The sequence below is a fragment of the Poecilia reticulata genome, chromosome 13 (assembly GCF_904066995.2).
Source record: "Poecilia reticulata chromosome 13, P_reticulata-male-v2, whole genome shotgun sequence".
Lineage (NCBI taxonomy): Eukaryota > Metazoa > Chordata > Actinopteri > Cyprinodontiformes > Poeciliidae > Poecilia > Poecilia reticulata.
The window spans coordinates 1814837-1841196 of NC_088842.1; the positions used below are offsets into that span (position 1 = coordinate 1814837).

The window sequence follows — 26360 nt, forward strand, 5'->3', positions numbered from 1 at the left end:
ATTTTATTAGATGTGTAATTGTTGCCAGCTGTAAAGATCAAATTAGTAAAATGTAGTAGCATTCTTAGCATTAAGTATGTTTACTTGAAAATAATACCAGTTCAGTGGGCGTTTATAATATTTCCTATGCTTAAATACAAATTAAATGGGTTATTTGTATTGTACAGCTGTGGAAATGATTACATTTCTGTTCTGAATTAATAGAAAAGTAGTGATCCAGTTTAAAAATATACAAAATAGTCTGATACCTTTAAAGTGAACAAAAGGAAAACACATAAACCGAAGATCTGTAATTCCTTGCATACGGTACACAGTAAATGTCTGAAGTTCGCGGTGGCCTAAAAAAATAGATGTTGAAATAATAATACCGCCACTTAACTTCTTTAAAAATAACTTCAACAGAACAGCGCCAACAAATTACGTCTTTTCAAAAGAAAAATACTGAAGACACAAGAAGTCTTGTAAACGCAGAGCCACCGCCTGCAACTACATGCGATTAGTATCCTTGAAAACTATCTGTAGCCTCTTATAGCGCATGCGCGGCCGGCAGTTCGCGATTGCGCCAACTGGAAGAGGATGTTGCTAGCAGCCAGTGTAGATGCACAGCCTTTTCACAACAATAACATTCACTAAAATTTGCATCTCCACATCCATGACCTGAAGATTCCGCTTTGAGAACACACCAGGGTTCGCTCTTTGGATTACAACCGTAGCACGTCCACATATTTATAGTTCTGTCTTCTTTTGACAATGGGAGTGGATGGGTTTGCAGCTTTACTGGACTGTTTTTTGGCAGAAGCAGAAACAAGAATCTTTGCTTGCCAGCTAGGCCGCAGATGGATTTTGTCGCCATGAGCAAGAGTCGACTGGCGATAAAATATTGGATGTATTCTCTGTGCGTTTATATTGTCGCAGCTGCTACGGAGCCGACACGATTATAGCACTATTATTTTCCATTTTCGCAGTTTTGTTAAAGGCAACAACATTAGCTAGCAACCCGCTAGCTTCTCAACCTTGACTGGCTGCCGTCTCGTCATAGTAGTTAGCTCCGTTGGCTAGCTAGCGATCACTTGACCACCAAAGCAGTTGGATTTAAACTTTTTGTTGGGGATCTACGTTCACCGTCTGGTACCACACTGGTACCGGTACCACGGATTTCGTTTGCGAGGTCTGCCTCTGGATGAATGTGGGACAAAATGGAGACCCCGACGATTGTGTACGATCTGGATACCTCTGGAGGCTTGATGGAGGTGAGGTTGCTAAGCTAGAAGGCCTCAGTAGAGTTACTTCTATGCATACGCTCGGGTTCCCTCCCTGTAACTCTGTTCTGGTTATCCTAACAATTGAAACTTGGCAATTCTGTTGTCAAGCATCTTGATCTCCCAGTAAATTCAGCTCTCTGGTTTGGAAATGGAGAGCAGAAGTTGAGTGTGGCTGTGGCGCTTCATGAACCGTGTCTGAGGGTTGTCTGTCTCAGCTGCATGCCTTCCACCCATTGTGCAGCAGCCGTGGCTTTCATTAACAACGACTTGGGTTGTTTTTGCAGCAAATCCAAACTCTGTTGGCGCCTCCGAAGTCCGAGGACGTGGAGAAGAGGAGTCGGAAGCTGGTAAGAGACGTTCGGAGGAGCGGCAGGGCCACCAACCACGACACCTGCGACAGCTGCCGGGAGGGGGGAGACCTGCTGTGCTGCGACCACTGCCCGGCTGCGTTTCATTTACAGTGCTGGTAAGACTGAAGGAGCTACAGCCCAATGGAAGGCAGCTGTACCGGAAAGTGCTGTTAGCCTGATCTCTGGTTTTTGTTGGGGATTTAAAATAAACTACGCAATTTTATCTTTGTGACCACATTGCCAGATTTCCGGGGGATTTTTCTTTTTGGGAAGCGATTAAATGTTGATTTCAGTATCACCTTTCAGAGGGTCTCAACGCTTTGTTTCTGGCATAGATTTGATGAATAGAATAAGTTCAGAGTTTCCTCTGATGGATCTTCTTTCGTGTTGCTTACTGCCATGTTTTCCTCTGGTGCAGGGCTGCGTGTCGCAGGCGGCGCTCAAACATAACAAACAGAACTTGTTGAATATAAGTGTTTAATAGACATACAGGGATGATACCAGAACCCTGTAGGTGCTTCTCCAGTCCGGTAGGGGGTGGAATTGCCTCCTTGCTGCTAGCAGTGTGGGCAATGTTGCTAAAAATGGTGTTCACCATTCCTCTGTTTACAATATGGCGACCTCCCTGCTTTTTTTTTTTCTGGTCAAGCGCCATCTTAGTAATCAACGTTAAAGTTCGACATGAAGGGTGAAGTCACAGTAAATAGACTAATACAAGGGAACACATTGTCAGACTCGGGGTCGGCTGGTTCTTATCCGTCCACTGCATGTGTCTCCGTGTCACCCGGTTTTCCGCTCCGGGCGGCTCTGCTGCATGTTGAGAGTTGAGCCTCGATGTCAGAGCTTCTCAGGATTTCGTTTATTGTGATATGGATGGTCCTGTGTAACCTACAGATGATTAAAGTATCTGCAGTTTGCAACTGTAAGCGGGCATTGCTGGGTGCTTCATTATGCGCTTTTTGTATTGTAATTCAGTTTTTTGTCCACTAGGTGGAGACAGAGAAGCTGCCTTTATAGAGTTATAAAAGGCCTTGAAACAGATTAGAGGTATTTTCTTCATTTAGCCGCGACTGAGAATTTATTTTACGGCAATAGATATAGAAATATAAACACAGTTACAAAACTAAACACACACCATAAAACACACACCAATTAAACAACAATTGAAAACAATGTTATGCCAAAACCTTAAGTATTGCTATTGTAATTTTTTTATTAAAAGCTAAGCTATACAATGAAAGAATTTGCTTAATAAAATTAAGAAACATATAAACCTCTTTAAATGACAGTTATTAAATCCTTAAACTTGGCAGACAAACTACTTAATTTGGAAGCATTGTAAATGGCTGACCTTGTGTTGTTTTTTTTACCATAGCAACCCACCGCTTAGTGAAGAAATGCTTCCTCCTGGAGAATGGATGTGTCATCGCTGTAACATGAGAAAAAAGGTGAGTGGTAAGATGTTGTGTTAACTGATTATGAATTCTAGTTTATTTTGCACACATTGGAGACCTTGTATTGCAGATTCACAATGGATTGAATCATATTTATTGCATTATATTTATCCCAATTGCAAAATACAGCTTTGTGTCATTTCTGGGGGTGGAGATTGTAAAGTAAAACAATGTGGGTCAATTTGGGGTTTAATACTACACAAAACCAGTATTTAATGGTCATGGTTCGGTGTGTCTTGAGTTTGGTTCAATTTTAAGAAATAAGTGTCATCTGTAGAACTGATTGGATGGATTTTAGAACAATAAACCTCTTATATAGTTCATCTTATTAAAACATTGCCTAATGTTTTAATAAGACTGCTCATAAGTTTGCAGTTACACCCCTGGAATTAATCATAATCATATCTTATTAGCAAGTTTCAGCAACTGTATTGTTAAATTTTCTTTATTTTCTGCAGCTCTACTTTGTACAATGTACAACGTGTGGCTTGATAACTTGTTCATATGACATGCTTCACATATGAGTAGCCGCCAGTAACGCATAATGCTCTGTCCCTTCTTAAAAAGCTGAGAAGCTGGTTTAGATGATTTGCACTGGTTAAGAACCACTGAAGTCATTGTAATTAGAAAGACAAACATCATACATGGAAAAATGTTGTCTAACTGAACTGGTTCGTGAAAATGCATAAAGTCTCCAACCTGAAAGCAGCTGGAAGTTTTCTCCTGACTGGACCTTTAACTCCCTCTTGGTTTCTTCTTGTTGCTGTCAGAAACGTGAGCAGAAGTCTGAGCAGACTAATGGCTTCCCAGACCGGTCGTCAGCCAAGCGTTCCACTTCTCCTACGGGCGAACTTGAGGTGGGCCCCGGCCCACTGAGGCTCGATGGCCTTCCGCCAGGGGCCGGCGCTGCGGGGCCCGGTCTGCGCGTGGCTCAGGTCCGCCTCCTGGACCGTAGGACCAGCAGCAGGCCCAGCAGCCGTCCTGGGACCCCAACATCCAACACGTCCTCCACCCCGACCCCATCAGAAGAGCAGAACGATGGAGAGGAGGAGGCAGCCGACCCTGAGGACGACATGCAGGCGGTCGAACCCGATGGCGCGGCGCTGTCGGTGCCGGCACCTCGTCTTCTCAAGAGGCCCTTCCAGCTGCTCATTGCAGCAGCCATGGAGAGGAACCCCACACAGTTCCAGCTGCCCAGTGAGCTGACCTGCACCACGGCGCTTCCAGGTCAGTCCATCACAGAGAGGGACTAAGAGGGACGCAGTATTGCCCCGTTACCACCTTGGTCTAGTATTGGTCTGGCCCCAGTCTATGTCTTGTCCCCGACTGGCACTAGGTCGGGTCCCTGTATGGACTCAGTCTGGTCCCTCATCTAGTTTCCTGCTGGCCTCGGTCTGGCACCAGTCCCGGTCTGATCCGGTCTGATCCTAGTATGGCTTTGGTCTGGTCCCGGTTTTGTCCCAATCTGGTCCCATCCCAGTCTTGTATCTGATGAGGTCCAGAGTCAGTGAGCTGGTTGCAGGTTTCCTGCATGGACTGTTTGCTGAATATTTGTGGCTCCTGCATTTCAATGTCCTCTAATAAAACCTGAAGCTCCAAAATTTACCAACCAAACTGTGCTGTGAACAAAGAGCTGAGCTGACAGCAGCTCTGTGGTCTAACTTCCAGCTATGTTAGCTTGCCAGCCTTCTCAGCTGTTTTGTGTCTTTTGGTTGTTCAGGCAGTAGTAAACGAAGAAGAAAAGAGGAGCTGCTGGGTAAACCATTCAGGAGGCCTCAGCACGAACTGGACCCCAACGGCTTGGTCCCTCTGCCCGTCAAAGTCTGCTTTTCATGCAACAGGTCAGGCACCAGCATTCACTAATGGGTTCTGCTGCCTAACCAGGCTGTATCTGCAGTTTGCAGATACAGCCTGTCGACAGATACAGGAGTCCTGATGGACCCGGGTTTCCTCTCCGCAGGAGTTGCAGGTTGGCCCCGCTGATCCAGTGTGATTACTGTCCACTTCTATTCCACATGGACTGCCTGGACCCCCCACTGACGGCTCTGCCTGCTGGCAAGTGGATGTGTCCCAACCACGTTGAGCATCTCGTGGTAGGAGAGAGCGTTCAGAGTTGACTGTTTGAGCTCACTTCAGCCGGTTTGCTGCCATCTTCAGCTCATCTCATGTCGTGTCTTAACCCAGCTCAACCAGAGGAGCCTCAGCCTGTCCAGCCGCTGCCAGCTCTTTGACCAGTTCCAGGACAGGATCTCCCAGCATGCCGTCCGGTTGAACTTCCTCCGTAGAGTCCATCGGCAGAATGCTCCCAATCGCCGGACTTCCTACCAGCTGAACAAGAAAACCATTAAGGTACGCTTACCGCAGAGAGGAAGTCTTTCACCAGCCACATGTTGGATTTTACCTTGGTGTAAATTTATGCTTCTGTTACCATGATAACGATTAGTATGAAAACTACGTTCTGTGAAAGAGTGTAAATATCCAGGGCTCTGCTCTGTTATGGTTCAGATATTATTTAATAGAGAGAAGCTTTTGTGTACAACTTGGAGCTGCTGAGTCCCTTTAGATATGGAGTCCCTCAAAGCTCCATACTTGGACTCCTTCTCTTTTAACTTCCTTTAAAATCTGTTCTTCAAAAACATGATGTGAACTTTCACTTTTTTTCTATTGATTGTCAGATTTGTTTCATTAAAACAAGTCGACAGATACAGGAGTCCATTTCAGAAGCCAGAGCATGGATGTTTCTGATCCATTTACTTTCTAATATGTAAAAAACCGAGGTACTGTTTAAACCCAGTGACTGTTCTGAAGCCCAAACAGATCTGGGTTCTTCCATGGACCCAGTCATGCAGACTGTAGCCAATATGGCTGTTAGACTGGAGAATGATTTTAAACTCACCACACAGATCAGTTCAGTAATTAAGTCCAGTTTTCAAATATTAAGCCATTTCTCTCACTTTGACGCGTTCATTACTTCTTTATTACGATGCATTTTACGTTTCTGTCTGAGCTTCAGTTGCTCCAGAATGCTGCTGCTCCCCTTTTCAACTGGTATGAGAAAATGAGAATGCATCACTCCTGTGATAAAATCACTGCATTGGCTCCCAATCTGTTTTCAGATTAACTTTAAACTTCTTTTATTTGCTTATAAACGTGTTCACATTTATAAGCAATGTGCAGACCCAGGTGCTGTGGGTCTTCTTGTCCCACAGCACCTGTCTGACTTTGCAGTTGCACGTCCCATCATGCTTTCTCAGATCAGCAGGTCAGTTCTTGCTGGTTGTTCTAAAGCCGACCAGGAGGGTGAGAGGTCATGGAACGTTTTCAGCTGCTGCTCCTAAACTTTAGAATGAGTAGCCTTTATAAACCAAACAGGCCGATTCGCCTCAACGTTTTAAAATCTTTTCTTAAATCGTATTTTTTTTCCTTTTGTTTTTGACTAAGCTTGAGGTTCTTTAATGTCTTAATTATTGTTTTATTTTATGTCTGTTTTATTTCTTTTAGTGTACGGCACGACTAAGAGTGTTTTATATATTTTTTTATGTTTGATTACTAAAATTGTATTGATGATCAGTAAAGTGACCTGCTTTAAGACGAGGAACACGGGGAGACCCTGTTGAGGTGACAGGTTGTGTTCAGCTGGTAGGAGGCAGGCCGGTCCTCTGACAGACGCTGTTGTGTTGTTACCCAGGTGCCAGATGCAATCAAGTCTCAGTACCAGAATCCCCCCCCTATGCTGCTTCCTGCTGGGGTGCATCAGGTGGAGTTGGTTTGTAGTGGACTCCCCCACCATCAGCCCGCAAAGCACCTGACCACAGAGCTGGAGCAGGAGGAGGTGGGTACCGCAGCCGCCATCTTTCACTGTCCACTCAGTCCTCCAGGAATCACCTGTGTAAAATAACTGACGGCCTGTTTATTACTGCTGGAATGTGTGGAGTTACACACCACAAGGTCTGCTGTGGAAAGTCGGTAACAGAAGTCAACTACAGAAACTACAGATTTGGTGGACAATAATCAGAGAAGATAGTTAAAGGTTGTCATGAATATAAGACGATTCTATTCCAAAACCCCAAAGAGTCTGCAAAAGATGGATCAGTTCCTGTGACTGACCTCATTGATTTTTTATTTTTGCTATTTCTCCACTATTTATTGAACAACAGTATCAATAAACAGCAATAAATTTGAAAATATGTTTAAATGCTGTTGCGGCATGCAGTTTAGTGATGCAAGTCGTCACATTTCTTTGTGTTTAATGACTGACAGTGGGATCTTTACTGGGACAGTTCCACAGCTGTCACATACTCTGTTAGAATGTTGTCATAAGATTTAGTCTCAGTTTAACTTCAATTTATTCAAAGTCTTAAATGTGGAACATTTTTGCCAAAACAACCATATGGCTGATTTAAAAAAACAAAAACCTAAATAAAACTGCTTATTGAATTGTGACGACTAATGGAAGATAATGTTGATGAATAAACAGACACAGAAGGAAATCAGTCACTGTTTGGTTCACTGAAAACATTTGAACTGTTTGTGCTGCTTCCCCCAGTGGCTGCAGGACATCATCGCTCTGCAGTGCAGCATCATGAGACACCTGTCCATCAGCCAGAAGGTCCGCTCAGCCACGCCCACCGACCTCCCGCCTGAATGCGAGAGGAAGAGAACATGTGTTACATCAGAGGAGATGAAAAGTCAGGCTGCTGAAGGAAGAACTTCCCCTGAGCCGCGCTCTAAGCCCTGCGGTGCGCCTGAGCCCCCCCAGGAAGCCCATATAGCCAGGGACGCCTCAGCAGAGCTGGGGGGCTGTAAGTGCAGCATGGCGCCCTGCCCCAAATGTAGAAAACCCAACGGACCCCTGGCAGAGCTCCACCCTCCCAAATCCAACGGACCCCTAGACTGTAACAGTGCCTCAGACACCTGCAGGCCGCCGGACCTGCAGCACAGATTAAAGACTCACACAACCTCACCGTCGGACTCGGCCGTCCCTTCAGGGCTAATGAACCACATAGGAACAGACACGGTTAAAAAGGATCCAGAGAGCACAACTGAAGCCTGTGCTCAGAACAACTGGTCCTCGGTTTTTCCTCAGAGCAGCCAGCAGAACCACCGGAGCCAGATGGAGCTCCAGGAATTGTGTTTGAGTAGTGATGAGAAGCCTCCCTCCCCCCTCCCAGATGCACCGCTTAAAGGCAGCTACAAGCAGACCTCCAGCAAGCAGGGGCCCGACTCAGCGCCTCCAGGTAGCCCCGGGCCTCAGCTGGCCACAGAACCGAAGGCCTCCACACACTCAGGCGTACTTCACAGCTACATATCGGAGGTGTGAAGCTCCGTTATGAGCCAGCTAGTCACCCAGCTGGCTCATTGAACCTGCTGGTATCCATGACGATTGAAGGAAATAAAGAAATTTGTCATTTGTCGGGCTCTGTTTGTGGAGTCTCACAGAACACACAGTACGCCTCAGTGTGTGGGAGCCTTTACACTCAACATTAGTTTCAATGTTTATGACTCATATTCTCCAAGGTGATCAACTCAATTATTGCAGAACTTTGCAGACTTTAGTTCATCAGTGGCTCATAATTTATTGACATGGCACCAGTGACAGCTGACCATTGTTCTCCTCCCATCACTGACGATGTGTCGTCAGCAGCTGATCAGCTGTTGGTTTCTTATGAAAACAGTTAAACCCAGCGCTTGATCTCATTACTACTTGTGTGTGTTGTTCTGCATGTGTGTGTAACTTCTTGCTGCATCTTTGTAAGATCTTTGAAACCAAACTCTGAGGTTAGGCTGAGGACAAAGTCTTGATTTGTCTTTCAAGATGACGTATTTGCAGATGTGGTCTGAACACTGACCGTTAGTGGAATGTGTCTGCGCTGAACCAATTTGATCGGGATCCCAGTTGAAAGCTGGGAACAGTTTGAGTTGGTCTGGAATAATCTCAGTTAATATTAATCAGTTCTTTGTGCTGATGCAGTAACTGTCTCTATCAGCAGCTGGCTGTGAAGATTCACCTGATGGACTGACCGCTCCATCTGCCACAGCATCAGACACTAGGTGGCTAGCTAACTGACATTAGCTGGTTAACTACCTGACATTAGCTAGTTAACTATCTGACATTAGCTGGTTAGTGAGCTGAAGAGACTGTTGTCATACAAAGTGAGCAGATGAAGCCGACCACTCTGACCAATCAGCTGCTGCGTTCTGTCCTCCAGATGTAAAAGCTGGTCCTGGCCTGATGGACTGCCTGCTGCCCAGTGCCCTGTCCTCCATCAACACCCTTTCCTCCTGCAGAAACAGTGCCAGGGATGTTGGAGGTAAGTTACTCAGGTGACTGTAGCTCATGGTGGTTGCTATGGTGATGTAGGCAGGGCTCTGATTGTTTGTGTGTGTGTGTGTGTCTGTCTGCAGGCATCGAGCTGGACAAGCTGGATGAAGAAACAATCCGGTTCCTGGCTTACCAAAGGATCCAGCAGCTCTTCCCTCCCAAAGCCCTCGGCAGTCCGCCGCTCCTCGCTCCAGGCGTTTCCTCAGACCTCCCTTCACCACACCATGACAGTAAGAGTGACCAGGTCTCCGCTGCTTTCCGTTTTACTGGGCAGAGGTGGGCGGTTAAAGCTCCGCTGCTGTCACTGCAGGTCAGAAGGTGCAGGCTCGGGCTGTTTTCTGTCCCCTGGCAGGACGAGGACAAACGGTCAGCATGTGCTATAGGACGCTCTACATCGGATCTGGTAAGAGCTGCATGCTGCTTCCAGCCCGTCTGCTGCTGGTTTGGCTTCTTCATGTAGGAAGACTTGGATCAGGTGTGACCTGGCCCGGTGGTGAGCGGCTCACTGCCACAGTAGAGTTGTTCCCTCCAGGAAGCTGCCATGTTACATCACCACTATTAATGCAAATTCACTCAGCAGTTTTCATCAGTCATTGCAACTTTTCAGTAAATCTGAACAATCACAGCTATATTGTTTATACACTTCATGTAAAGTTGAATGACCAATATGGAATTCTTATTAATGGTGATGTTTCATGAGTTTCATGAAGAAAATGTTATTTGCATTGTAAATATCAACTGTTTTGTCTCTTTTGTCTTTCAAAAAAGACAAAAAAAGGCAATCTTTTTTAAAATTGTGCAGCAATTTCAACTTTTTGTAAAGATCACGTGATGGCTAAAAATAAATCTTAAGACAATGTGCTACTTTGACCACAACTCTTTGCAGTCGAAGCCTACTGCAGCAGTGATTTTAGGCCACAGTAATCACAAAAAAACGTCGCAGCATTGTGGAGGGTCTGTAGAGTTGATGGTAAATTTGAAATAAGTGAAATGCATCTGAAACTTTTGAAAGCGTGAACTGCAGGCGGCACTGCACAGCGTTGTGACTGCATTGTTTCCCACCAGGTGCTGACATGGATGTGTGCCTTACCAACTACGGTCACTGCAGCTACATATCGGGGAAACACGCCTGCATCTTCTACGACGAGGTACGGCTGCCGCACGCAGCTCCATGTGCTGCTTCCTGTCCTGCAGCTCCTTCATCAATCTGCTCCCTCTTCTGTGTGTGTGTGTGTGTGCGTGTGTGTGTGTGTTCTACAGAACACCAAACACTATGAGCTCCTGAACTACAGCGAACACGGCACCACAGTGGACAACGTCCTGTACTCCTGTGACTTCTCTGAGAAGGTGTTGCCGGCGGCGCCCAGCAGCCTGGTGGCCCGGGTCCAGGGACTCATCCGTAAGCTCAGCACAACTCCACACATTACACAGAAACAACGAAAAACGGGCTTTACACTGTCACTACTTTTAACAGATCAGTCAGGATCAATAAAATATGGCTTTTGGGGGGTGGAGGGGGGGATGACAGAAAACCCTTAAATGTCAAAGTGAAAGCTGATTTCTACCGCATGATAACATGGGGATAAAAACACAGACATGAAGATGGCAGAGGAACCCAGGAGGGCTGCACCAACAGCTAGTGCTTCCAGATCTGGTGGCGCCCTCTGCTTTTCAACGCCAAGTACTGCCTGGGAAGTCCAGATGTTATCAGCAGCACATCGGCAAACCTCTGGAGGAGGAGCTTCCCTTTCAGCTGCAATCATCTCCATCTAACTGGATTGGGGGAACTCTGCTGCCTTACTGCTGTCAGACCTGGGAACTGTCTGTCACCATAGCAACATGGCTTCATGTCCAGATCTGATCTTTGTTCTTCACACAGTCAGCTTGGTTTCATAAAGTTTCAGTAAAGTTGGAGAACCACGTCAATGAAACATGCTAAACTTCATTATTTATTTCTAAACAACGACCTGAAAACATGAGTAAATGCTCATCTGTCCGCATACAGGATCTGCGGTCATGGGGAAAGTGTGTGTTTCCTGACTGGGACCGTAGAGCTGGACTATGAATCAATAATATAGACAGACACAAGATCAATATCAGTATAAAATATATCTGATAGAATATTCACTGAACTCTGATCCAGAACCGTACAGCATTCTGGGAGATGTAGGCTGGATAACAGAGGAAAGATCATATCACCAGACTGACGTATTTCAGATATTTATCATAAACAAAAAACAAATCAATAATTATTGATATTATTATGAAACGCTTATATAGTGATCCATTATCCAGACATGCTTGACTGTTCAGTTCTCTTTGCTTCACCTTTCCTAACAGAGCAGCTTCAGAACTGAAGCAGAGTTCTGCTGCTCTGACCCGGGTCAGCTGAGTGGGCCACAGAACAGCCAGGCTTACAGGAAACGGAACATCGCCACTTTAAGCTTTCACCACGTTTAGCATTAAATATAAAAATTCTATAATATTCCTTGTATTTTTTTGTCAAATCCATTGTTTTTGTTTGGATCTGGATTGATTGTACTGTCTGGACCAGAGTTCAGACAGGCTGGGGTTTGTTTTCATCTTACTTGTTGCCTTAAATTTCCTCTTTAGAAAACACACTTTTTTAGATTAAATTTTGATCTATTTATCCCCAGAACAATTAAATATGTCTTCTGCATATTCAGTAAAATGAATCTTTTTCCTTCCTGTGAAACGGGAACACTGCGACAGACTGGCGACCTGTCCAGGTGACCCCGCCTCTCGCCCGAAACATTAGCTGGAGATGGGCACCAGCACCTCACGACCCCACTGAGGGACAAGGGTGTAAAGAAAATGGATGGATGGATGAAACGGGAACAGAATCAGGATGTTTGAGTTCAGATCCAATTCATTCCTCTTTAGCACTTTGGAACTCAGATGGCAAAAAGTTACAAACTGTATTTCTGATCATTTTGTGTAGTAAACATCTGCTGGATAAGTAGGATATTAGGTAACTGATGATGGTAAAATGGGTGTTTATTACATTTTATTAGAGGTTTTTTGCAGAATAAAAAATCTTTTACAATGACAAGTCAATATTCAACTTTTTATTTTCTTTGGTTGGAATAAAAATGCTTCTAAAATCTGTGTAGTGAAAGAGGTGAAACTGAAAGGGTTCAGATTTTGTGCTCCACTTTTTTTTTTTTCTTTAGAAGAAGAAACCTGTTGACTGGTTTTTGACTTGGAACATGCGTAGTGTTTCTGCTCTGCTGGTCACCATGACGATGTGTTCCTGCAGCCTGTCAGACTTGCTGTGTGTCATGTGATGTGTGCAGGTCGCAGTAAGAAGAGGGAGGAGGACAGGGTTGTGGGTGTGATGCCAGCGGGCGGCGTGATGAGCAGCCAGCCGCAGGGTGGCGCGGCGGCGTGCAGCTGCAAGGTGAGCGGCTCCAGCCTGATCGGCGGCAGCGGCGCCGGCTGGGAGGGCACCGCCCTGCTCCACCACGGCAGCTACATCAAGCTGGGCTGTCTGCAGTTCGTCTTCAGCATCACTGAGTTTGCTGATGAGGAGCCGCCTGTGGCGCCCCCTGCTGGCTGCACCGGCAGCAGTAGCCAGAGCTCTGCTCCTGCCTCCTCTTCCACACCCCAACGCCCCCCACCTAGCACCGCTATGGCAAGCAGCCCCTCCAGCCAGGATGAGGCGGACACAGAGCTGCCCCCGCCCCACCAAGTGCCCATGCTGTGCTACAACTCTGTCCCATAACCCCCTCTCAATCCCCCGCCCTCTTTTATTTGCACCTTCTGTGTCACTATGAGGAGAAAGCTACCCAGCAGGATGGTCAACAGGGAATATTTTATTTTTTTCCATTTCAAATTGTTTATATTTGCATGAACTTGAAGTATTAATGACAATCTCTTCTGTTTGAGAATGACTGACAGTAACCTTGTTTTCACTTCAGACCGTTAGGACTTTGAGCAAAGATTATTTACTTGGCTCATTTCTTTTCCACAGTATATATTAGTTATGTATGATGTAACCTTACTGTGTCGGTCAGAACCATTTAGCAGTGACCTTTTTTTTTTTTTTTTTTTTTCTCCTAGTATTGAATTCCATGCATTGTAATTTTTTTTGCTGCTTTTGCACCACAGGTAGCTATAAATGTATGTAATCATACAGGCTTACACACTATATGTATACATACTGTAAATGTAAAATAATTCAGTGTTTCTCAGCTGGAGGAACTTTGGATTTCATGTAGATTTACCATTTTTTGGTTTTTAACTGTACAGTTCATGCAATTTGTGATACTGTGTAGAGTACCTGCAGTTTGTGATAAAACTTGTTCTAATCGTGTACCTCTGCTGTAGTCCGTCTGTCTATACCATAATGTTTTAGCACTCATTTTAACATCATGTGTTGCTCTGTATATAGGCACTCTTTGTCTGTACCTGCTTGTCTGTTAAAACCTGTAAATACAGAAAGATTTTTTAATAACAAACTTTGTTTGAGTGTGATAGCTTATTGTTTTATAGTTAGTTCACATTTTCCCGGAGATTGGTTATTCATTTCAGAAATGTCAGCAACAACACAGTTGCAAAAAACCCCGCTTTTTAATAACAAACCTCATAAGCAGACAGAAACCATCAAAGGATACGGAAATATCTGCTAAACATCTTAGATTTAAATGACATATCAAGACTATTAAGAGAGGAAATTTTTAAAGCTTATTAACCCTTTTTAAAACCTTTTGACTCGTTATATCCTCACTTATGCCCGGATTCAGAAAATGCTGTGAGCAAAGACGGATCACACAGAGATAACAGCGTCACAATAATCAGCATTTATTCAAGACATGCATACTATCACCAGAAAATCACATCACAAAACATCAGAGCACAAACAACACATGAATCTACCTGAGAGGAAAAAAGACAAAAGATGGAAACGACAAACAAAAAGCAAAGACGTCTTTGGAGAAATTGCAAAGAGCAAAATCTGACTTGTTACTCCTGTATTCTTGTTTTTAATTTATTTAAAAAGCGTATCTTAGCTCATCCAACCAGGAGCTGTCTCTGACCCTCTTAAAATTAGAAACTCCCTACAATTTGTTTTCAAGATCAAACATCAGTTGTCACCTTTATCTAAACCAGTGGTTCTTAACCTTTTTTGAGGTACCGAACCCACCAGTTTCATATGCGCATTCACTGAACCCTTCTGTAGTGATAAATAAAATGATTTTTTCCCCAAAAATTTCAAGACATATGGGTGGCCCAATTAGAGTCTAGTTGGGTCACCCCATGATCACTAAGTCTTCTTAAAAGGTAGAGTCACTGAGCAGTGGCGCAACTACACATTATTCAGGTGGATGCGAAAACATAGATCGCCCCCCCCGACCGAGGGAAGGAACGTCAGGGTGAAGGAGCAACATTCACTCATCATCCTCTCTGCTACTCCTCTCCAGTTCTTCCGGTCTGCCAGGCAATTTCTTTGCTCTTCATGTCATCTTTACTGTAGTTCATATAAATGCACGACAGGTGGCATTGTTCTATAGTATTTTTTGCAACCTGGTAGTAGGAACATTTCTGTGGTATTCTCCTTCAGGTCTGACTTCTACACTGCCATGTGACTTCTTTGGCTGCTGATGTCCAGAACCATGTGGTTCTGAATTAACCGGGTGGTTGAAATTGACAGTGTGGAACACAGACCACCGATTTGACTGTGATTGTTAATCTTAATCAGGAGCTGTCAGGGTATTTAGATAAGCGGAACATTAAAGAATGAGACTGAAGTCAGAACATGCAGTTTGTGATTCTTCTGCTCAAACTGGTTCTGTAGGACACCAGCAAGTACACCTCGCTGCAGCATGCAGAAAGGGGCGGGGACGGACCACTGTCAGCCTCTTACCTTATATGGAAATGGGACCATTGCAATCCGGAAGTGAAGGGGGCGCTAGTGGCGCTATTTCCTGTACCAGCCGCGTTAATAATAATAATAATAATAATAATAATAATAATAATAATAATAATAATAATAATAATAATAGAAATAAAAATGTAACGTGGTATGTCCCTTTAAAAAAATAATTAAAACTATTGTTTTTTAATGTTAAAATCACATTAGTAATAAACAACTTAAAACAAGCAACAATAATGAATTATTATGTATATGTATTTATCTATTGTCACCCAATCTAGCTGAAACAAAAGGCTTAAAAAATATTTAGGAACACATTTATCCATCCATTAATTATCATACACGCACGCATGACCCTGGGCAGATCACCAGTCCATCCTAGATTAAGAAAACAGATACCAAATACTTCAAGAACGCTGTAGTTCAATTAATAGATTGTGATGTAGTGAAACGTACTCTTATAATAAATAAATTTAAATCTAAAATATAACTAGTGCCAAAAACTATTATGCTTGGTTGCAGGTGAGCTCAACTATTGTCATTGTTTACCATAAAGTCTCATTGGAAACCTTTCCTGTAAGGACTCCAGCTTAACCAGTAATCTGATAAAAGACACTGGACTGGTGTCCCACTATTCAATTTAGAAATTCTATATCAACTCTACCAGTTGTATTTGATTCACAAACTGCGCTCAAATATTCAATTGTTGCAAAACCCAGAGACTTTTGTAAAACTTTAAATGTAGCTTCAAACTGGAAACACTCAGAGAAAGTAGGTTTTAGAAAGTTTATTTGACAAGAGAATGATCCACTGTGGATTAATCATTGTTTCTGTATGAAAAGCTTCTTTGAAGTCACCAGATAAATAAATCAGGCTTATGTGTACATTCTAACGCTCTTCAATTCAGCCAATCAGCTCATCATGCGCCTCCGTCTCAGCCTATCGGCGCCGGTCTCCTCATCTTCTTGAATTACCCTTCATTAAGTCCAGCTTGATGTGAACAACTGCTCCTCACCCGAGTTTCCATCACCTTCACCCGGTCTCCACCGTCGCTCAGCATACCTTTAATCTTTGTATTATGGTATGTTTCTAACTGAACATGTTTCTGTATTTGGTTGCTTTATTTAAATAAAAACTGTTGATTCTGATTGCTAAAACATAAACGACTGAGGTTTGCAAAGACAATTTTTATTTCTTCCAGTCATTGTTAAAGTATATGAAACGTTACACATGAAATACTGAAAGGTATTATCTTTGCTTGTATTTCAAAATTTTAAAACAAGGTTATCCAATTGTTAAACAATGCTGTTACAATATATTTACAACTACTTTATTGGTTCTACTTTCTCTTTAATATATTAGAGCCACAATGTTACTTTTCCTGGAAACAACAGTTCTACCAAAAAACTAAATAATATAAATCAACTGAACTACAACAAAAGGAACACTAAAAAATTTACATAATGTTTAAAGAACACATTGTGAAAAACTAAAGGATGACAGAACAAATCCAAATGTCAGCAGAACAGATTTACAAAGATGTCACCAAAAAAGAACAATGTGTGACAACTGAAATGTGTGAAAGACTGTGGAAAACAACTATTATTCTCCTTGCATTCAGTACTGACATCCAGGGCAGTGTCCAGGTCTGCCATCACAGTAGTAACGAGGGTAATCTCCTCGTCTTCCATTTCCAGTGAAGCCCACAGTCTTTATATTGCCGGTTACAGGAAGAACACGTAACAACTGCAAAAGGAATCCGGTTTTCTGCCTTGAATGACTTTGAAAATTTACCCCAGTTGATCTCACCTGTAAATGAATGATAAATTTCATGTAGTTTAAATCTAATTTAACATGTTTTATGTGGAAAAAAGTCAAAGGTTCTTACCATCCAGCCAAGCAAAGTGAGTCCTCTTCCTGAACACTGGGTCAGACACAATGGCTTTAAAGCGCTTGCAGGTTAATGCCAAGGTGAGGTCCAGCTGCTGGCTGGACAGGAGCTTGTGTTCCCTGCATGTTGGTAGCTGCTGGCTGGAGAGGAGTCTGTGCTAATGCACAGCTGGACACCATGTCAAAAGTCATTGTGTGGTTCACTAAATGATTCACAAACCTATCCCTTCTGTCAATGGTTAAAAAACAGTAGGGGCAATGAAAGTGAGATGTGACTCTACAGGGTCGGCCACATCTGAAGATTTGGAATTCTGCAGTGACAAAATAAAAGAAGATAATTAAAACAACATCTATTTAAACAAGAAATGGTTCATTCCCACTAAAAATAGAGCAACGACACAGTGTAATAGCTACAAACATAAAACAAAAATGTTATAACACATCAGTATATATCTATATATATACATATATATATATATATATACATATATATATATATATATATAGGCCCCGACCTTTCTGCATGGAGTTTGCATGTTCTCCCTGTGCATGCATGGGTTTTCTCCGGGTTCTCCAGTTTCCTCCCACAGTCCAAAAACATGACTGTCAGGTTAATTGGTCTCTCTAAATTGTCCCTAGGTGTGTGTGTGTGTGTGCATGGTTGTGTGTCCTGTGTGTCTCTGTGTTGCCCTGCAACAGACTGGCGACCTGTCCAGGGTGACCCCTGACCCCGCCTCTCGCCCGGAACGCCAGCTGGATATTGACACCAGCAACTCCCGACCCCACTACACAAGGGTGTAAGAAAATGGATGGATGGATATATACATACACGAACTATTTTGTCATATGTTATACTCTTATTTGAGTAGATTTTGTTGATATGCAACCTAATGCGAGTTACTTCACAGAATGAAGAGCATATTTTAACCCATAAAAAACACGACACACAGGTTTCTTCTAACCTTTATTTGTTGACTTATATTAATATTTTTAATTTCCATTTTTAAAATAACTATCAGTGCACATACCTTCATTTTAATTCATGTCTGCAGAAATAAATGGGTAATATTACACTGCACATTATGATCAGTAAAACCGTACTTAATAGTAGATATATCACCTAATACTGTTACTCTTACTAGTGTTTTTTGCAGTTATTTACTACTATAAATATATGAAGTAGAGGGAACTACACCCACCTATGATGGCAGCTTTTAGTTTATAAAAAGTGTTAGACTTTCCAGAAATGTTGGCGTGCAAAAACATATTTCAAAAAGGATTAACCTTTTTCTAGTCTTTTTTATGAAAAAAAAAACCAACTACAAAACTGTTAAGAAGGTAAATAAATAAATGATAGTGTAAGTGTAGCTTTACATACCGTTATGTTGAACCGTAGCAGTTCTTGTTATGTGATTCTGTACCTTGAACGACTCATCGGCTTTGTATGAGCAAAGAGGACAGAAATATCCGTCATTCGTGCAATACGGAATAATCTTCTCTCCGTTACGAATGTTACAAATAGAAACGTGGATCTGTTAAATAAAATAAAAAAACAAAGTTTGAGCATAAAATACACTTATCAATTATACATTTTATTTACTTTTCTATTTTTATCTAATGGTGCCCTGCAGGGAAATAATTAGCTATGCTACATGCTAAATTTAACCTTACCTTCTATGAATTACGCAATAGTCTACAGCTGTTTATTATATGCTCAACGTCATCTAGAAAAGCGTATTAATTTACTATGTGATAAAAATTTTAAAGAAGGTAAAAATACCTTTTGCTGACTTTGCGCCTTATCCATTTTGGATCGTGTGCCGAACACATGAACCCTCTCAAACTTCTTTCAATCGGCATCTCAAACCCGCTTCTTTAAGGTATTTATACTAGAAATTAGGAAAATAGCGCCCCCTTCACTTCCGGAGTGCAATGGTCCCATTTCCATATAAGGTATGAGGCTGACAGTGGTCCGTCCCCGCCCCTTTCTGCATGCTGCAGCGAGGACCTTCTCGACACCAGGCATCTGGTGGTGTCACACTAAAAAAGAGCCCAGTTCCTGTATTGGTCACACCTTTGGACACCACCTGGGTAATCCTAATTTGTTGAATTTTGTTCATTTGTGTCTCTTTGTAAAAACGCAGTTTATTTTCGCAATTTACGCCTTGAGTGTTAAGATATAACAATATTAGGTTGTTGACTTTGCACCAGTTTTACAAAAGCAATATGATTCTAACCACTGATAAAAAGTAAAATATCTGTTTGTGAAATATGCACATTACGTTTAGTTTTCTTTCCATGTACAAGATTCCTTAACATGACAGTAAAAGTCCTAACTTGTATTGTTGTTAATACAAGCTGGAATTGTAACATTTATGGCTCTTTGACCATTGATCATACAATATGACTTTAGATTATTGCTATTACAGAAACCATCAATTTGGTTGCATTTAAGGAAAAGTTTAAAATTCTAATTATTTTCCATCAACTTCATTGCTCTTTGCTAATTTGATTGAGGAAACAGCTCACCCATCAAGTTAAGAACAATAAATCCATTTATCTAAGTTTCTATTGACTGTTTTTATTCATAAAAAAAAAAAACATAATGTAGGGTTAACACTACACTGAATGATGATGTGAGGTCCTCTTGGAATGATTCTATATCAATGATTCTACAGTTTTATTTTATATAAAATTCTGCTGTGAATATCTGGAACCAAAGAAGATTATCTGTTGCCAGGAGAAATATCTGAACTGTTGATGGTAAACCGGAGGAATCCAATTCCATATGGATGAAAAGTCATCCAAACAAGGATGAAAAGAATTATGTAAAAATCTTTGAAGAAGCTACTTAACTTCCTTTGGTCAACCATAAACCTCCCTTAACACTATGCTTAAAAAAATAAGCTGATAAGTTACGTTTGTTATCCCATTATTACATTTTAAGTCATCATGGATAACCTGGATCTTCTGAGAATTTTCAGGCTCTTTTCTTAATGTGGGTGGTGCAGTGTGATGATGATGAGGGTTGGAGTCCCGCCCACTCAGATCATGGGTGCTGCCTGGCTGGAATGACACAGAATGTTAAAACGGAAAAGAGCTGAGAGTGCTGTGAGGCTCAGAGGCAGGAACCATGTCTGTTGTGCTCCTGGTTGTTGGCGTCGTTATAGGAGTTGCTTACATTTACCGTCACATTGTGGTGAAGGGCAAGAGATGCACAAGCAAAGCAAAGCTTCATGGGAAAACTGTGATTGTCACTGGTAATTCAACTTTTTATTTTCTACTACTCTTCTCTCCTGCCTTACTTTAGCCTGAGACTGCTGTTTCTCATCTGCAGGCAGCAACACTGGCATAGGGAAGACGACGGCCATAGACCTGGCTCAGAGAGGAGCCCGAGTGATTCTGGCCTGCCGCTGTAAGCAGAGAGGAGAAGCTGCTCTGGAGGAGATCAGAAGGGTGAGGAGTTTATAGTTGTCTGTTTCTTTCTTGCCCAGGAACAGTGGAAGGTTGTGATGAAAATAACAAATAAATAGAGATGTTTATATTTGTAATAAATGGAGACATTTTGTGGAAAATCAACCTGTCACAGACTAGCTGTTAGTCTGGAGCAGGCTGACTGACTGCTCTCCGGTTCTTGCCTGTTGCAGGAGAGTGGAAGTACCCAGGTGGTGTTCATGCAGCTGGATCTGGGAAATCTCAAGTCTATTCGCAGTTTTGCAGAGTCTTTTCTGAAGTCTGAACCTAGACTGGACATTCTGATCAATAATGCAGGTAGGACTGATAGACTACATACCATCTACACTATCATCCATGATATCAAGACTGATTATTCTTAGGATTGATTTTAAGTAAATTCCATTGCTTTAAACTTTTGTTCAAAGAAGGTGTTTCCCATCTGCTATGTTTGCTTGTTTGCTCCACTCTCAATTGTCAAAATGATAAGAATCTAAGATAGCAGATACTTAGACAGTTATTTCACAATCATCTTAGTCTACAGGATTCCATGCTTGACCTGCGAAGTCAAGAAAGCCCTGTCTGTTTCATTCATCTGAATGAGAAAGGTCAGATGAGATAAGTTCTTTTTAACTTGACATCTTTACTGATGAATACTCTCATTGTATTTGGCCCCAGGTGTCTGCCTGCAGGGTCAGACAGAGGATGGATTTGGATTAATGTTTGGTGTCAACCATCTGGGTCATTTCTTGCTGACCAACCTGTTGTTGGACCGACTGAAGGAGTGCACACCCAGCAGGATAATCAATGTGTCGTCCATGGCGCACAACTTTGGGAAAATAGATTTCGACTGCCTGAACAGTCACAAAGCTCTGGGCTTGGGGACATCCTTCATACGCCTTCTCCAGATCTATTGCGACAGCAAACTGTGCAACGTTCTCTTCAACCATGAGCTAGCCAAGAGGCTGCGAGGAACTCAGGTCACCTGCTACGCTCTCCACCCAGGTCAGTAACGGAGCGCGGTTAATGTTTGGACAGAGTGAAGCCCAGTGGATGTCGTTCAGATGAATCAAGAAGTAATCTAGCTACTGCTGTACTGAAGACCACAGAGTTTTAAAGTGAAACTGTTAGGAATACTGGAGCTAACTTTTATCTCTGTTTTGGTCACTGTCAACTAACTGATCCAAACTCCTTTATACATCATAGAGTTTTTTGTCTAAGTTACTAAAATGCATGTTCATAGATATAAAGACAGGATCAGATATGCATGACTCAGTTAATCATGCTATTTGTATTTTGTGTTAGGCTCAAATATGAGTTATTGAGTTTTATTGTCAAACCATTTTTAGCATTATGTTGCAGCGGTCATCTCTGTGGTCTGATCACTCATACATTCATCTTTATGGGAGGATTATGACTCATGTCTCAACAGTGTTAGTTCCATTTGTAGGCACTTTCAGTTCTTTTAAAGTTCTGTTGCACCAGTTCATTTGAGTTCATCTCTAGACTCTGTACCATATTTTTCAGTCAAAATGTTCTAAATGCAAAATGGCATTCTGTGTGCATAAGTTAATTTGAACCAAGCTTTAACAAATCAAATGGCTTCTGAACTGTGCATGTTAGCCAATCAGGTCCAGTCTGCTCCTGTTGGAAGGACTTTCAAAATATACAACTTTATTTATAAAGCACTTTAAAACAAAACTGTTGTGCTGTACACCAAAAGCAGCTAAAAACAACAACATGCTTCTCTCTGATTCAGCGGAGGATCCTCCAGTTTCCATTTGACCTGACAAATATGTTAATCAGCAAAATGTGATGTGAAGCAGAACAAATGTTGCTCGCGTTCAGTTAAAGAGCCAATATGAGCAGTGAAACAGATGAAGAACTCTCTGACACATACACATTTATGCGTTTGCAAGGTACAATACTCACTGAATTAAGTTTAAAAATATGTTAGAACAACTGAGATTTCAGGGAGGGACATACTCACCTGCTGTATTTGTGTAGCAGGTTACCAACCAGGTGTGACAAGCATCATTTATCGGTCCACCTCATCTACTTTGTGTTGTTGCAGGAGCCATCAGCTCAGAGCTTGGTAGGAACACTGGCTTATTCCTACAAATCGTCCTTAAACCCATCACCACCTTCTTCTTCAAGAACACCATCCAGGGAAGCCAGACCACCCTCCACTGTGCTCTGCAGGAGGGCATCGAGCCCCTCAGTGGACGCTACTTCTCCAACTGCACCGTTAGAGATCTGTTTGCTAAAGCCAGGGATGATGCTGCTGCAAAGAAACTGTGGGAGATCAGTGAGCGGCTGTGTGGCCTCGTCTAAGGCAGAAGGAAAAGCCTCCGTTTAAGTCGCGACAAGGACTTGTGTTTTCTGCTAGCTGGTAGTAGGTGTAACTTCATGGCCTTGCTTGATTTAACTGACTGAACACTTTGGCTAAAATTAATCAAGTGATGGAAGGTGAAATGTTGGCAAGTATTACAATGCATGACCAAATGTATAGTAATGGAAGTCTGAAGAGTCTTTCTGAGCCACCTGAAGGCAACAGTTTTCACTAGAGCTCAGATGTGTTTCCGATGTGAACCCCTTGATTAAACTTTCTTCTTCTGTATCTCCGTTAGATGTGTAATGTGTAAGGATAACGTTTACCCATAAGTCTAACCTGTTTGTGTTCACGTTTTAAATGTATTGCATCTGTTTTATTAATGACTAGTGAATTAGTACTGAAGATTTTATTACTAGTGATTGCAAAATGTTTTTAAAGAAGGAAAAAAGAAAAACATTGATGGAAAATAAACAGTTGGGAGATTTCTCTTGAGTGGTTACTGGTTTCGCAGGTTTGGTGGGGTAACAGGATGGGTGGGGTGCCAGGATCCAACTGTCAGCTTCTTACCTGGATGATGTAAGAGAAAATGCTTTAGTAGACATTTCAAATAACATAAAAATACCCTGATTATTTAAGATTCTGTTTTATCGATAATAGAGATTACTTAAATCTTCAATCTGTTTTTAATGAAAATCATATAAAACGGCTTAAACGCTAATCACCGTCTTTACAGAATTGCAGAGTATTATTATCTTATATTTAAATAAAATATAGGACACATATACCACACATATCTACTGCGTGGATTTAGCAAGCAGACAGTGAAGAACCTCTAATTGGGAAAAGTACAGCAGTGATGCTGATGTGGAAATATTTAACCTTAACTGAAGCTGGTCATTCTTCAGACAGTGGATCCACATGGCTGTTTGTGTTGTCTCTCATGGAGGACGACACAAGATTCACACCCAGACTCATCGCTGCAATCACAATTTCTTTTTATTTCTGCTGAAATGAGTTGCTGTTTTCTAGAGGATTTATTTAGCTGCTTTAGTTTCAACTCAATCAGTGAGTGAATTATTTAAGTTGTCTTGTAAATGACTTTTAAAGTATAGCTTTTACAGAAAGGCTAAATGTGTTAATGAGATTATGATCTGACTGTAGCTTCCTGGGTAACATTTTGTTACACAAAAAAAACATTATTTAGGGATCATGTGGGTATGATGCTAGATACCATATTTTCCGGCCTATTAGTCACATTTTGGATTTTTCATAGTTTGGCTGGTCTTGCCGCTTATAGTCAGGCGCAAATTATACTTTTTTTATTCTCTTCGTGATATTTTTTTTTTTGACTAGGTGGAGAATATGCTAGCTTAATGTTCAGGGGGCTCACACAAAATGGAAATGATGCCATTACAGGCAAATGAACAAAATTGTACTTTGTTTTTGTGTGAAACTGTCAGGAAAGACGAGATCAGATAGAAGAGAGGTCGGCTCACACCTTGTGTTCCACTGACAGACCAGTGGAACCTGAAGGTTTGGTTATGACTAAGCTCATATTCCAAGTAGGAATGTGTTTGTAAGCCCAGAAAACAGACAATGTGTTTTCAGGACCAGAAACTTCACTTAAAACCAGTGTTGTGCAATGTTTAGTGTGAGCAGCAATCAGTTTTCTGTGATGGCAGTGGAAGTATAGGAGGGGACTTTTTGCAAAGTATCCATTGTTTTGTAAAGACAGGTTTAAAAGCAAATCTAGAATAAACCCTTCCCCCTCACCATGGTCCCTCCCAGTTTTTTAAATGTTTAGTCATGCCAGGATCAGTCAGTGAAACCTTTGGTCACTAAGTGCAAATGCCTATTTGGTCATCATTTATGTAATTACATTATAGACTAATCACACTGGGCCCTTGTTAAAGAGCTTCATTTAAATTATCATAGCTTTTTGGTGAGGTTTTACCCACAGGAACCAGTCAAGGTCTGTGACGTGAAATATTTGTCAGTACCACCTGCGGAACTGGAATGACTGAATATATAAAAAAAAAAATTCCCTTCTCACCCTCCGCGGATGGTCTGTTTCATCCTCTGAGCTCGGGTCCTCTACCAGAGGCCTGGGAGCTTGAGGGTTCTGCGCAGTATCTTGGCTGTACCTAGAACTGCACATTTCTGGACTGAGATGTCTGATGTTGTTCCTGGGATCTGTTTGAGCCACTGCTCCAGTTTGGGGGTGACTGCCCCGAGGGCCCCGATGACCACAGGCACCACTGTGGTCTTCACCTTCCATGTCTTTTCCAGTTCCTCTCTGAGGCCCTGGTATTTCTCCAGTTACTCCTGCTCCTTTTTCCTGATGTTGTCACTTGGTATTGCTACATCCACCACAACGGCTTTCCTCTGTTCTTTATCCACCACCACAATGTCCGGTTGGTTCTCCATTACCATCTTGTCTGTCTGGATCTGGAAGTCTCACAAGATCTTAGCTCGGTCATTCTCCACCACTTTTGGGGGTGTTCCCCACTTTGATCTCAGGGCTTCCAGTCCATATTCTGCACAGATGTTCCTGTACACTATGCCCGCCACTTGGTTATGTCGTTCCATGTACGCTTTCCCTGCCAGCATCTTGCACCCTATGCATGAGCTGGGGATTCTGTGGAAGAAAAGATCCGTTTTCTAGGTTTACACGACAACGGAAAACGTTACGTATCAGAAACATCGCACTCTGGAACCCGTTTTCAATCTGTGCCGTTGTTAGAGAAAACATTCGGTGGTTTTGTGTAAATGCGCACTACAAACGCAACAAAACTCTTCCGTTTCCCCCCGAAATCGTTGTCGTGTAAACGGGGCCTAAGTTTTTCCTTTCTGAATAGCATTAGCATACCAATCATAATCCGGTATGTCATAAACAAGCATGCAAAAAAGGTTATCCAAAATATACAGTATCTTGAATATACAATATTTATCCAAAATAAATATACAATATATTGTAGAAATGTTTATATACAATATACTAATAGATAGATAGTAGTATCTATTTCAGATAAATACCTGGAAATATCAGAAATAGAAATCTATTTCTGGCAGAAATAGATTTATACCAGGTAGGAAATGTTTGAAATAATTCCCCAGATTATTAAAAGCTTAACTAAATAAATGTTTGCCTACGGAAGAGGATTTGGGAAAGAAAAAAAGGTCATCATTCTGTCTTTAATCTCAGAATTCAGACTTCAATCTAAAAAAAAAAAATCTTGTATCAGTTGGTGTAAGAAAAATGTTACAGGCCCCTTCTCCTCTTCTGTGGTTTAACACCTCACAATATCTTTTCACATTTTTATACGTGATGTATGACTGTCCAATTAGAAATGAAAACCTCTGTCCCCTTCATGAAACCGTTTGTCCATCCATCCATT

General features: G+C 42.0%; 2 protein-coding genes and 1 long non-coding RNA gene across 4 annotated transcripts; 2 read left to right on the top strand and 1 right to left on the bottom strand.

Annotated features, from left to right (window-relative positions):
• The first annotated feature begins 546 nt into the window (after nt 1-546).
• Nucleotides 547-13869, top strand: phf12b (PHD finger protein 12b). The gene is made up of 15 exons (XM_008425191.3): nt 547-1250; nt 1547-1728; nt 2988-3060; nt 3837-4293; nt 4787-4907; nt 5027-5159; nt 5251-5415; nt 6755-6898; nt 7613-8303; nt 9276-9377; nt 9472-9618; nt 9699-9791; nt 10454-10536; nt 10649-10787; nt 12706-13869. Exons 1-15 carry the CDS (start codon nt 1185-1187, stop codon nt 13131-13133), a joined length of 3024 nt encoding a protein of 1007 aa, XP_008423413.1. The 5' UTR covers nt 547-1184; the 3' UTR covers nt 13134-13869.
• Nucleotides 13870-16451: 2582 nt separating this feature from the next.
• On the bottom strand, nt 16452-19184 carry LOC145554699 (uncharacterized). Of its 2 annotated transcripts, XR_014090684.1 has the most exons (4): nt 18955-19184; nt 18553-18706; nt 17173-17485; nt 16452-17093 (listed from the first exon to the last, which is right to left on the bottom strand). It is a non-coding gene; the product is annotated as an uncharacterized LOC145554699 (long non-coding RNA). The 2 variants fall into 2 exon arrangements; XR_014090683.1 differs by lacking the exon at nt 18955-19184 and having other exon boundaries at nt 18553-18856.
• Nucleotides 19185-20255: 1071 nt separating this feature from the next.
• Nucleotides 20256-23447, top strand: LOC103474321 (dehydrogenase/reductase SDR family member 13-like). Its single transcript, XM_008425192.3, has 5 exons — nt 20256-20434; nt 20512-20630; nt 20822-20945; nt 21306-21632; nt 22702-23447. Exons 1-5 carry the CDS (start codon nt 20308-20310, stop codon nt 22959-22961), a joined length of 957 nt encoding a protein of 318 aa, XP_008423414.2. The 5' UTR covers nt 20256-20307; the 3' UTR covers nt 22962-23447.
• Nucleotides 23448-26360: the final 2913 nt, after the last annotated feature.

Excerpts from the sequence above, each read along its gene's own strand:
- phf12b (XM_008425191.3), top strand. The coding sequence starts at position 1,185 with ATGTGGGACAAAATGGAGACCCCGACGATTGTGTACGATCTGGATACC. Across the intron at positions 5,160-5,250 it reads ACCACGTTGAGCATCTCGTG|CTCAACCAGAGGAGCCTCAG; the intron begins GTAGGAGAGAGC and ends GTCTTAACCCAG. Across the intron at positions 6,899-7,612 it reads CAGAGCTGGAGCAGGAGGAG|TGGCTGCAGGACATCATCGC; the intron begins GTGGGTACCGCA and ends TGCTTCCCCCAG.
- LOC103474321 (XM_008425192.3), top strand. The coding sequence starts at position 20,308 with ATGTCTGTTGTGCTCCTGGTTGTTGGCGTCGTTATAGGAGTTGCTTAC. Across the intron at positions 20,631-20,821 it reads CTCTGGAGGAGATCAGAAGG|GAGAGTGGAAGTACCCAGGT; the intron begins GTGAGGAGTTTA and ends TGCCTGTTGCAG. Across the intron at positions 21,633-22,701 it reads CTGCTACGCTCTCCACCCAG|GAGCCATCAGCTCAGAGCTT; the intron begins GTCAGTAACGGA and ends GTGTTGTTGCAG.